This window comes from Trichinella spiralis (assembly GCF_000181795.1).
Source record: "Trichinella spiralis strain ISS 195 chromosome Unknown Scfld4, whole genome shotgun sequence".
Classification (NCBI taxonomy): Eukaryota; Metazoa; Nematoda; class Enoplea; order Trichinellida; family Trichinellidae; genus Trichinella; species Trichinella spiralis.
The window spans coordinates 8,727,376-8,740,296 of record NW_003526943.1 but is presented as its reverse complement, the minus strand read 5'-3'; the positions used below and the strand labels follow the sequence as shown (position 1 = coordinate 8,740,296).

Here is a 12,921-nt window from a genome sequence, read left to right as displayed (position 1 = left end):
TTCACAAAATCCTGTGGGATGAATTTTGACCTTGCTCATAATTAATCGCTGCACAAATTTCTCTTACGTCATGATAGTGAGCGCGGCTTACTGTTGCCAACGTATAAAGAAACAATGAATGACTCAGATAAACATGCTTATTTAACATCTCTTTGTTCAGTTATCTCTTCCTTAAACAGTTCATTTGTTGCTTCTATGATTTTCGCAGAATGATGCAACTGGATAATTAAGATATCCAATTTGTAAAGAACAAGACCGTCAGTTCTATCTTTCTTCTATTTACTTCTCAGTGGTCATCATTAGCTTGTGCTATTTTCTGTATCTTAGTTTTGATATATATTTTCCAATGGTGGGAATAAATAATGATGAAATTCAGTATGTATCTCAAACAATCAACATAAGCTAATACACAAAGGGAAGTGCTACACTCTCAAGCGCACAAATCATAATGATAAATATTGGTTGTGAACAAAGATTCAAACAGTGGCTTACTGTAGCAGATTAAAATAGTATTCTATAATCAGTAAAATGTAAAAAGACAATGCTTTTTACAGCATCATTTGCTAAATCCAAAAATATATACAATATTCCACACTTCATATAAAAGAACTTTGTTACAAAAAATAGGAAATGTTATTCACGTCCACATAAGGGAATTTAATGGTGAAGCACCTCATATTTGGGAAAACTGATGGAAAACAATCATCCCATCAATGACCAATGCTAAGTAGCTAATCAAGTACTATAAGTTATTCAGCCAATTAGTGATGCAAACTGGGTGACTAATAAGACAGCATAACTGCTTAGTAAATTACTGATCAATAGCCTTACAGCCAATCACCATAAGGGGGCGGAGTTAGAGGAGATCGGTAGCGGACAAAGTGGGACAATCCCGGCATGAAGCATACATTGATCTTTCTTTTACCGCCGTAACTTCATTTCCATTGTTAAGCTTAAACAGTAATTGCACACTTTATGGGGTTCACTGCCCTGGCCAGACAATGAATTCATTTCCATTAATGATTAGCTAATTAGCCATTAGCCAATTACCGATTAATCGCCGTGCAACCTATCAGCGAAGAGCCAATCACATCAATGTGGTCGAATTTTCGCGGATGAATTCAGAACAAACCCTCGTTAGCCGTCTTTTCTCATTCGTTCCTGGAAACCATCAAATGAACCCCGGCCGCTCTCCAGCTTCTTTTATACCGTCAAAGGCCACTATGAACCCCGTCCGCGCACTACCAGGGCGCTTTCGTAACATTTGCCATTTTCAACACCTCCTTCATCCTGAATTTAACGTTACAGCTACAGAATATTATTTTTGTTTAACAAAATCAGTAGAAAAAAGCAAAATAAGAAACTTAGGAATTTTTATTTACATCTGTAAAAGATTCATCCTCTAAACATATTAAAAAAAAGTGACTAAAAACCATCAATATAAATATGCTTCGAAATTATCAGTGGATTTGATAACCTGCAGATCACAGTACATAAGAAAAGCATATACTCATATCAGTGAGAAATTAGCAAATCTGAATTTACGAAAGAAATAACGCAAAAAATGACCAATACAAATTTCACATTCATTTTCAAGCAATTCATTACCCATTTTACCAGTGCTGCTGCCCTGAATAATCTGAAAAACAAAAATTATCAGCAAAGAATATTAATTTCAAATAAAGAAGAAATGTGCAAATTTTACTCGGTGCAGCAGGTGCTGGTGGTTGCATAGCATGCTGATACTGCGGAGCCACTGGCCCAGAAGGATAAGGATATGAAATTGTCACAGGATAAGGTGTTTGTTGACGACTGACCCCACCAGGATAAGTCGGATAATACGGTACATTCGTTAACACATTTGGCGCTTAAACAAAAGAACTTTAGTTCTATTTATACAACATAAACACATTAAGAAAGAGAAACGTTTCAGCATACCAAACGGATAAGGCATGTATTGTGCTGCAGTAGGTTGATTAAGCGGAGCTGAATGCAAATTTGGAGCGTTTGCAAGTTTCACTGTTGATTCACAAAAAAATTATATTATATTACACATTAAATATATTTAACAAAAATTCACCTTCGTCTGCTGCTTGTGCAGTAGCAACTGACGGTGGAGGAGGGCGCGGCGGACGACGTGGTGGTTTTTCCGGCATTTCCTTTACTGTAAAAGAAAAAGATTTGAAATTTGAAATTCAATAATGATTCGTGTAAACTGATCGCCAAAGGCACAAAATGATCATACCATCATTGATGATGTTCTTTTGCAAATCTCGCATCAAATCGTCCTTCTCTGTTTTCCGGGCAAAGCAAAAATCGGAAACTTTCTGCTGCAAACGAAGCACCAGTGGCGTCATGTCACTGTAAAACTAAAATAATGCACAGGTGAAAAAAGAAAAATTGAAAATTTGAAATCCCTTTTCTTTCAAACCACCTTGGTTCCTTCGGATACATTTGCATTCAATTCCAAATATGCATCGTATGCCTTGGTCAATGAGCGAAGCACATTTTCTCGATCATTATTAGCCAGTGATCCTTTTTCTTCGACAAATTTATCGACAGCATCCTGAAAGGGACAGCTTTCCAACGCCTGCTTGATGATCAAGTGATTCAAAATTTAAAACAAACCAAAATTTGATGTGAAACTTTTTCTTGCATTTCAATAGTTTCGCTGGCTGCTTTTCGAAGCGAGGCAAAGCATTCATCTAATTTATCTTTCGACAGTTCCTCTTCATTAATAAAGTCCGATCGTGACAACGCTTGCATGAATACAGGTTCTATTTAAAAAAATTATTTTTTTCAAAAATCAATTCTGAAGAATTTGAAACAAAAGCATAAACGCATATATATATATACATACTCATATCACAGGTTGCATTTTTGAATTCGACTTCCAAATCTTTACGATCTCTTTTTATTTTATCAGTCATCGCCAACAGTTCTTTCAGCTTCTTAATGATCGGACTGTTCGGCAATGCCAATGTACCCACCAAACCTGGTATTGTGCTGCACAAATCCGACTGAAAACAACACCACCATTATTCAACTCGTTGATCAACAGATTATTCCAGGGAATTTTCATTTCAAAATAGCATACATAAATAATTATATATTATACCCACCTCCACTTTGCTTAAAGTTTCAATCCCAGCAGAATGGGTTTGCAACTTTTGTCTTATAGTTTCATCTGCTTTTTTTGCTGACTCAAGAACTTCTTCAATTTTTCTTATTTCTTGCAAAAGTGGTTCTGTCAGTTTTTCTGATGCCATTCGAGTCCATTTCTCTTTAAACTGAAGTCTAAGCTGATCATCCGATTCTTTTTCTTCATTCAGTAAACGAACAGCCTAAGACAAAATAAAATAACATGACATAACAATATGATAATAATATTAACAACACAAGCAAACCAAACACGCATTAAATTTTTAAAGAAACAGTACTATATATATATATATATATATATATATAAGTGTAGATGTGTGTGCGTATATTATTACCTCATCAAGAATTTCTTGATTTCGACGGTAATGTATAGGCAACGAATCCACTCCACGTCGCAAAGCTTCAACTCCACCAAGTGATATGATTTTTGCGGATTTTTGTCGGATAGAAGGTGGCACTTTATCAGCATTGCAAACGTCTTCCAACGATGTCGGCAAATTAACCATCGTCAACAATCTGAGAACAAAAAAATTCAAATTATTAAATTAAAATTTCAATTTCGCACTATGAATTCCAGAACCTTTTCTTAAGAAATGTCAATTTTTAACAGTCATGTGTAAAAAACATCACAAAAATGAATAAACAGCACTTTATGCGATAAAAAGGAAAAACAACTCTAGTTTACATCTTTAAAAAATTTTTTACAAAACAAAAAAAATATTTGAATTACTCGTTGAGCTTGTTAGTTTCTTCCCGTAGTTTAGCAATTTCTGCGTTTACAATTTCTCCACGTCGAACTTCGTAACAAGCCAACGCTTGTTGCACAGCGACGGGAACCAATTTTTCAAAAATATCTACAATTTATTAAATAAAATAATTCCATTTGATCAAACAATTAATTCAACATTCATACCTTTGTGCGGCTTTGCGCTTAACGGATGTGACAATGGAGTGATTTTGGCAATGGCCAATTTACCAATCGGTGGAACCGCTTTGATGTTTGGAATGCGCTCGTGATAAATAAAATCATTGTCCTTTTTTGCTGCCAAATAAGCCTTGTGAATTAAATCGGCTTCAGTCTGAAGCAAATTCGCGTATGGCCCTAATTTCTCTTGCGCCATGACCATCAATTCATCTGCATACTAAAAATCAACAACAATAACTGTTGAAGTAAAATAATTATACAATTATACAATTAAATTAAACAAGATAAAATTTAAATACTTGAAGTCTAGCCAATTCTTCACCAATCTCTTTTGCTTCTTTGGCCAGCAATGACTGATAATACTGAGCCAGTGCTTGAAAAGTAAAACACTTGCCGGACATTAAATAGGCCTAAATCGAAATATATCATTCATACATATCCATATATTCTCTCACAGGGCTCGCCTGTTTTGTAATCTTTTAAAAATTATTGTACATTTATTTCGAATCGACTGAATTTTGAAACAACACACAATATCATTGGAATAAATACTTCACCTTTTCCCATAAATTTTTGATATTATCCTTGGAAAGCATTTTATTCACTTCGTAATACATTGCCGCACATTCTGCGGCTATTTTAGCAATAACTGCGGGTTTGTTGTGATCTGAAAAAAAAAACCAAACATAAACTTACAAAAATAATTGCACATTAATATATGCAACAATTCACTGTAAAAATTTCTTTATAAACGAAACTTGACTGCAAAAAAAAATGTTCAATACCCTTAGATGCTTTCAAGAAAAAAATTTCTTGAGCTTGTGCCAACATCAAAGCCGATAAAATACCTAAAGTGTTGGGCATCATATCAATAGTCGGTTCTTGGCCAACCAAAGACATGACTGTATCTTTCAGATAAGCAAAAATTCCTGCACTTTGCTAAAATTAAATGCAAGAAAGTAATAATAATTAATAAAGTAATAATCAATAAATATAATAATACAATGTTTTGTTAAAAAATTAAAAGATAAACCTGAAAAAGACGAGCAGCAAGTTTCAAATCGTCGTCATCATCCAAACGCTGCATAGCGGCAACTTGACTTTGCATTGCAGCTATGTTAAATAAAACGCAAGCTTTTTCATATGATCCAGAACTGATTGCTGCAAAACGTCAAATAAAATTACGATAATTCTATTTTCAAATTCAAACTCCAAACAAACTTAGAGAAGCTCTTCCAAATAGACTACGTTCGAAAGCTTCCTTCCATTTAAAAGGAATCGGTATTTCCGTAGGTGTCAATGGAAGTTTACCTTCAATACACACCAACTGATCATAATACCTATAAAAACGTTCAAACTATCCAATTTGAATTTTTCTTATATACTAAAAACCTGTATAGCTGTTGCAAACCGCTTTCCTGCTTGTCCAACGGTCCACAGCAGACTTTATTACGCAATTTGTTGAATTCCTCTATTGCGTAAGAATCGGTTGGACATTCGTCAGTGCTATACGTAGATGAGATATACGTATGCAGAGGACCAGCCATGTCCACTTCAGAACTTTTCTTCAGTGGAACAGCAAGAAGTCGAGACATTTTTCTTAGCTTTTTTATAGAAATCTGTGCAAAAAGTCGACAATTAAAAATATACAAAATTAAATTACAAACAATAACATCAAAAATAATAAATTTAAAAATATCTTTCATTTGTTTTGCTTTCCTAAAGTGGTAACATTGGATTGTATTCTTTACATTCAAATTTTAATAAATATTTAAAATTTTTCAAAAGGAATGCATCCAATAGAACAAAATATTTATTTAAAATTAAATACAGCGTTCAATATATCAAAGAAAACTCAAACTAGCATAAGAAGATAAATTAATCATTCATTTTATAAGCTTACATCAGTTTACTTGTAAAATCCAACAAAAATAAATTCACAATAAACAGAAAAAATAAATTTAGCGTAAAAAACATGGCAACATTATTTATATGCAACAGCCAAAATATCAAGCAAAATAAAATAAAACACATGCTCCATTTTTTCAAAATTAAGCGTCTAATGCATACTCTGTTATAGCTACTACAGCCAGCATTACATTCTACAGCTGCAATGAATATCAAATAATTACACGCCAGCTTCTTTGTTCTGTCACAAGAATGAAAGTTGAATAAATCAACGATCTGATAACATTACGCAAAAATTTTCAAAATATCCAACTTAAAATTGTCATTAATGCAGTTAAAAACACACCTATAAAGCTCATTTAATAATTACGATAATCAGCCTTGACAAAATTTTTAACAATTACTATAAATTATGTGAAACATAAAGATAAATATAAGATCATCATTACTGTCAATAAAACTGTTATAGAATATTGGGAAAATAATCAATTAAACTTGCCCTGATTGAACAGTTTTTACAAGTAAAACATCTTTGGAATTGCATTACGCCAGTTCGAACGCGATTGAAAATTCGAAAACTAATTAACAATTCAAAGATCAGCTACTAAAAAATTCATAAAGGAAACACGATAGGATAAAATACAATGCAAATAAAATTCATATCGTAAAACAATGAACGAAAAACAGAATTGTCTGCTAAATAATCAGTCAAATAACAGCTGTATATCATTAATGTCAAACAAAATTTCTTTCAAACAAAAAATAAGCAAAACAGCAATTACAGTCAAAATATGAAAACGCTAAACGGTTCAAAAATCTAACTATAGTACAGAAACTCAAACTACGACTGATTACTATAAAAAACCTTGGTTTATAAATTTTGGACTAATCGGTATTATAAGCATCATTCATCAACGCATTTATGTTGCTATAAATGTCCAATATTATAAAACAGAATTACCTTATTTTTATGTTTAAAAAATGCTGCAAAATTTCTAGATGGGACAAGTAAATAGTAAATCGAGAAATGCTAAAGAACAGTTGAAAGAATGAGAATGATGATTCATTACAGTAAACATACCATTTGCAGGACAGGTTTTTTAAAATAAAACTCTGCAAAAAAGAAAAGAAATTTATCTTAAAAAAATATAATTATTTAATTCAATAAACAGTATCGTTTTAATTGAATGAATTATATAAAGCGTTTTTCAATCAAATTTTCATCTGTATAAAAAGTAACATAGTTCAAAAACGTGCTGCTTAAAATATGTAGCACTTATTTAATATTTAATTTATTTTTATTGATGAGGCACATTCAAAATAAATTTAGAAAAATGAAGCTATAATTCATGATGCCAACTGTTGTTAGTGTTTACTTCATTTTCATACTGTAAATTGATCTATTTTTTCATTTCCGCAAAAGTATGATATTTTTTATGAGGATTGATATAAAATATTTATTATAAATTTATATTTAAAAAATTATTTATTTTACAGTTATGGATAATTTTTATCTGTATTAAATACAAACTACAAAAATTATACCTTTAGGCAAGTTTTAATTTTGTAAAAGAAAGGTTCATAAAACTGTAATTATAAAATTGTATTGAAAATGTGTGAAGTTTTTATGCTTTACCTGTTTTGATTTTCTATTATTTATGTTATTGAATTTAATTTTGAAAAAATGATAAATTTTTTCCCTTATTATTATTTTACAATATTTAATAATTATGATTTGCTTTTTAATTTGAGGATTATGTGAGTTTTTAGGCATTTTCTCTTGGTTTTCATGAGTGAAATGCTGTCTGATAAACAAAAGAAGGTAATAGAACCATCAGAGCATATTAGAGAATACATTACAAAAAATAAAATCCGTTACGATGGTCGTAAGACCAATCAATTCCGCAATGCAGCTGTTCATCGCAATATGATAACGACCGCAGACAGCTCAGCAGTTGCTAGAATTGGAGGAACAGCAGCAATTTGTGGAATTAACCTTGAAATAATGGAAAACGACACGTTAATTCCGTCACCAGGACTGGTGGTGAACATTGAATCTGTATCTCCGACGATTGTCGTAAGTTGGCAAAATGAGATTGATAAAACGAAATGCATATTGAAAAGCTTGATTGAGAAAAACATAGTGAATTCAAAAAGTTTGGAAATTTTTGATGGAGAACTGTTTTGGGTGATTTACTGTGATTTTGTAGTTTTGGATTGTGCAGGTGGCATTTTGGAAGTCTGCTTAGTAGCTCTTTTGGCAGCATTGCAAGAGCTGAGATTTCCCGTTGTAAAAGTTTTGCATGAAGATTTCAAAATTAATTTGAAAAATATTAAAGTTGATACGGCTGAAACTTCCCCTGTATTATTTCCGAACGTTTACCCTGTCGCCTGCAGTTTTTTAAAATTTGGTGATGAAATATTAATTTGCGACCCAACGGATGAAGAAACAAAACTTATTGGTGATGCATTCACCATCATTGTTGGTGCTCAGAAAACTCTTTGCGGTTTGTTCAAAACTGGCGGCGCTGCCAGTTTAAGCAAACAGTTAATTGATGAATCTGTTGAACATGCTTTGAAACGAAGACGACATATTTTACAACTGCTAGGCATTGAAGATGAAGATCACTGATGAATAATAATTTCTTATTTCATATTTTTAATTATCATTATTGAAAACAGTAATGAGAGTTCCAGTTTTTAATTGGAAATAAATGAAACTTCATCTTGAAATTTTAAATTTAATAATCTTCAGATATGTATTTTAGAGTTGGTTCAAAAAACAGCAGTTTTCTATGATGATTTTTACTGTAACATTCATTCTGATTATACTAATTTAACAACAATTTCACAAATGCAGTGCAGAGTAACATAACAGAATCATCATTTAAATAATAAATATGATGAAACAAAAAAAATAAAAAAACAATTGCCACTTGATTAGTGATAAAAGTAGAGATTTTAAAAATTCTCTTCGTCTGTGTTAAAGTCAAAGCTATAAAATATGCCTGTACAAGAGCAAATATAACGATAAAAGTTTTCCATCAACGCCAAGGAGGCAAAACAGTGTTCTTTCCGCCAGTTCGAGTTCGATCAAAATTACTAAAATGAATGTTGATCATTAATTTGTTTTCAAAAAAACTCATCTTTTGAGAAGTTATGAAATAAAGAAAAAGGTCATTATTATTATTATTATTATTATCAATTTGATTTACCTGTAAGCTCCAACGCCAGTAGTATTTCTTGCTGGAGTTTGCTTCATCGTATTATCTAAAATTGAACATGTGAGCATGTTATTAAAAATAAATGATACACCAAAAAAATAAAACAATCACTGATGTTTGAACAAGTTAATTCATAATTTCAATGTAAAAATTACTCACTAATAACGGAACGCGTTACGTTGGCAAATGGACGTAGCGTAGTGATTTGCTTTATTTCTTGTGAATCAAAAAACTGTTTCCAGTAATCAGTCGATAAATTCAGTAACACTTTGACCACCTAAAACAAAAAATTTTTTCACTTGCATATTAGCCATTCACTTTAAACTTTAAAATAACAGCAACAATAATAATAATAAAAATAAACGAACTTTTTCTAATTTTAATAATTCATCCGATGAACGTATCATGTTGTTTGGGGCAAAGCCTAAAATTGATGGAGCAAAAATCTTCGCCAAGTTAGCCGCAGGCATTTTGTTATGCATGTACTCTTCGGAAACACTAAATTGAAATTAAAAACTAATAAATTAAAAAATTCAATAAATAAATAATAAAATCGTAAACAGAATACCGTTGCAAATGTACAATTAAAAATGCTAAAGTGTCGCGATTTGGCATAGGCAATTCACAAATGGCCGAATGCATTTCGCGAACCTGCTTGATAGAATCCTCATCGGCAGCGGCTTTAATGAAGTCGTGCCGTGATGTCAGTGGAATGAGTGGTTCTTTGAGATTTTGCAAAAACTTCTTCAAACAACTTGTCAATACGTTAATGTCGTCCACAATTCGCTAATTAATAAAATATACAATGAAAAACAGAGAAACGAAATTCGAAAAAATGCAAAAAAAAACATACCAAATTAGGTGCCCGACGAGAAGATATGAATTTCTGATACAAATCATTAACTTTCGATTCAGTACTATAAAAAGCAAAAGTATTTATTTTTTTAATCGAAAAACAACATAAATACAAACCCAGGAATTCTGTAAAGGCCAACAGAATTCAGTCCTCGGCGTTCAATTTCATACACACAATGAATAATTATATGTGGAATAAAGGGTCTTTTTGCAGGTATATGATCACTCAATTTTCCTTTTCCTTGCTTACCAGATGAAGTGTTAAGAACACAGTGAGTTTGCACACCAATACGACAATCTTGATGACATTGAATTTTGCAGTCTTCACAAAAATTTTCCTCATTACTCGAGAAAACAAATGCAAATGAATCATTATTATTACCTTGACACCGATAGATCAATTTTCCAAATTTCAAACGCTCATTGCAAACATCACAGTTCTCCTGTTTCAAAACTGTTTTTTGCACAAATGCGTGCCTTTTACTGGGCAAACTGCTTACAGTAGGAGTACAATCAAATTTTTGAGATCTGAAAAGTTCATACAATATTCCATTGCATCATAATTTTACAACATGACAGCTTACAAGTTTGGTTGACTTTTTAACAACGGCGTGTATGCTTTCAGAGGAGTGGCGTTAAATTTTAATATTTCCTGTTGATTAGGCGAAGAAAGCTGTGAATCTGAAAAGCTTCTATTCAACGACGGCTTAGGCAAGGTTGCAGGTTTTGGTGAAAGTGGATCGAAAAAGAACTTCTTGCTTTGCTTTGCAGCTCCAGCTACAGTATCTGGAACCAGAATTTCAGTCCCAGGATTATTCTGAAGTCCAAAAACAAATTAAATTACAAATCGCCTCGTGTTTAATGAACTAACCTTTTTGAAACAATCATCTTTTGCTTTTTTCAAAGGCAAGAATGATTCCACATCAACTGTGGATTCAAGCGGGAAATTTAAATCATTAGCTGCATTAATTCGCTTGCGATTAATTTTCAGCAATTCATTTTCAACATTACTATATTATAAAAAGATATTATATCTTCCAACAAAACAAAAAATAAACTTTACTTATTCTTCTTGAGAACTTTTATTTCAGTTCCTTCTAAACTGTCATCAGTGTGATCGTAATCAATACCAGTTTCAGAAACAACAGATTCGCGTTCTTCCCGTCTATAATTATTTCATTTAAATTAATAAAAATTGACTTTTACCTAATACCTAGATTTATCCGTTAAAAATTCCAGCTTTTTTCGATTCGTTTCGGAAATTGTATCTAAGCTGTCCATCAGAATTTCACGAACTGCATCAATTTGATTATCCTAATAAGCAACATTATTTTTTGACTAAAATTTGTCAAACAATAAACCAATTACCAGGTGATGTTTGTCGCTTTCTAAAGCTTGATTCTTTATCATCAAAGCAGCAATCTGTGAACTGAAATAGATCGACAATTCCATTTAAATTAAAAAACATGCATATAAGAAACAAACAAAACATCGAATGCATGCGAATAAAGTTTGAACTAAAAAACTGAACATATTACCGAGCTTCAACCAACTCTGCTTTCATCTCTTTCATTTTCGACTGATAACATTCTACATCTGCCTCAAAGTGTCGAATTAAAGTTCGAAGTGCGCTGTTTTCATCTCCGTATGTGCCACACGTTGATATAACATTGTCCGTAAATTCCAGCAACAGTTTCAAATCTAAAAATCATTCAAATTATAAAATCAATTTTCTTTACTGGAATCAATTTCTCATCACCGTGATGAAGTGTTTGAAGCAGATGATCGCTAGAATCCGAGGACAATGCATGCTGATTCAGAATGTTCATACAAGCCATTTTGGTCACATCCAACTACCACCAAGCTAAGAAAAATTGTTAAAAATTTTAGTGAAGAAAAGCTGAAAACAATTTATAATCATTAAAATACCATATTTCATTGTAAAATCTAAAAATATAAACGTCAAAATGCTAATTCCCAATGAAAACAAAATGCAATGCTATTTTCATAGTGCTTTATCCTGCACAACACAAATACGAAACTAAACTAATTTATTAAACGTTTGATTTTAAATTTAAAACTTAAAAATGCAAAAATTCAACCGTCTAAGCAAGCACAAATTTAAAAAAAATTGAACAAATTTTGATTTCTTCTTTCAAAATAAAACAAAATTAAGCAAAAATTTGCAATAACAGTAGATATTTTATTGCAAGAAAATTAACATAACATTTAAAATAACAATGTGCATGATACATTGTTGAACATCTGGAAAATAACAAATTTGCAATCATGTCCTTCAGACCTAAATATTCAAAAAAGAAAAATGTAGGTTCTTCATACTGTATTTAATTGTTATTCTGAAAATTGCTATTAGTTTAAATAAATATACAATGAATTACAATAATAAAATAATAATTAAATGAAAATTTTAATTTTAGGCTTTTGTTTCATCAACTGCTACAGTAATGCAAAGTAATTTCATAAAGTTAACTAACATTAAAGTTAATGCATATGCTGAGATATCGAATTTACAAATAATAATATATTTGTAAAAATAAAAAAATACAATTTATTTTATTGTATTAAAATTTAAAAATTAAAGCAGAAAATACTGCTTCTGAATAGCTATGCAGTATCGATTTAATATGTAGTATTGTATGTACAAATACTTGAATGTCAGTACAGTAATAGTAGCGCTTCTTTGTATTATTGAATGTATTTCACAAAAAATTGAATTCTCTAATCCGGAAAAAGATTTTACGTAGTAATACAGCAAGAGATGAATATGAATGTGAAATGTATTTTTGATTTCTTAAAATTATTGTCAATTGAAAAAAAAATTATTTT

The 12,921-nt window shown here is 31.3% G+C and overlaps 3 protein-coding genes across 3 annotated transcripts; 1 reads left to right on the top strand and 2 right to left on the bottom strand.

Moving 5' to 3' along the window:
* Positions 1–1,221: 1,221 nt before the first annotated feature.
* Positions 1,222–5,682, bottom strand: Tsp_02106 (putative apoptosis-linked protein 2-interacting protein X 1). Its single transcript, XM_003377884.1, is given in 21 exon segments — positions 1,222–1,290; positions 1,302–1,308; positions 1,618–1,639; positions 1,706–1,867; positions 1,927–2,019; positions 2,081–2,164; positions 2,246–2,369; positions 2,432–2,593; positions 2,629–2,777; positions 2,861–3,020; positions 3,123–3,344; positions 3,365–3,439; positions 3,498–3,678; positions 3,893–4,016; positions 4,076–4,304; positions 4,387–4,497; positions 4,645–4,754; positions 4,873–5,026; positions 5,121–5,248; positions 5,309–5,427; positions 5,480–5,682. 21 exon segments carry the CDS (start codon positions 5,680–5,682, stop codon positions 1,222–1,224), a joined length of 2,688 nt encoding a protein of 895 aa, XP_003377932.1.
* Positions 5,683–7,784: 2,102 nt separating this feature from the next.
* Tsp_02107 (putative exosome complex exonuclease RRP43) lies at positions 7,785–8,627 on the top strand. The gene has a single exon (XM_003377883.1). The coding sequence runs from the start codon at positions 7,785–7,787 to the stop codon at positions 8,625–8,627; it is 843 nt and encodes a 280-aa protein (XP_003377931.1).
* Positions 8,628–9,039: 412 nt separating this feature from the next.
* On the bottom strand, positions 9,040–11,912 carry Tsp_02108 (Rac GTPase-activating protein 1). The gene is made up of 14 exons (XM_003377882.1): positions 11,834–11,912; positions 11,613–11,775; positions 11,443–11,503; positions 11,288–11,388; positions 11,138–11,239; positions 10,946–11,084; positions 10,659–10,891; positions 10,192–10,602; positions 10,073–10,136; positions 9,788–10,005; positions 9,588–9,717; positions 9,379–9,496; positions 9,211–9,265; positions 9,040–9,097 (listed from the first exon to the last, which is right to left on the bottom strand). Exons 1-14 carry the CDS (start codon positions 11,910–11,912, stop codon positions 9,040–9,042), a joined length of 1,932 nt encoding a protein of 643 aa, XP_003377930.1.
* Positions 11,913–12,921: the final 1,009 nt, after the last annotated feature.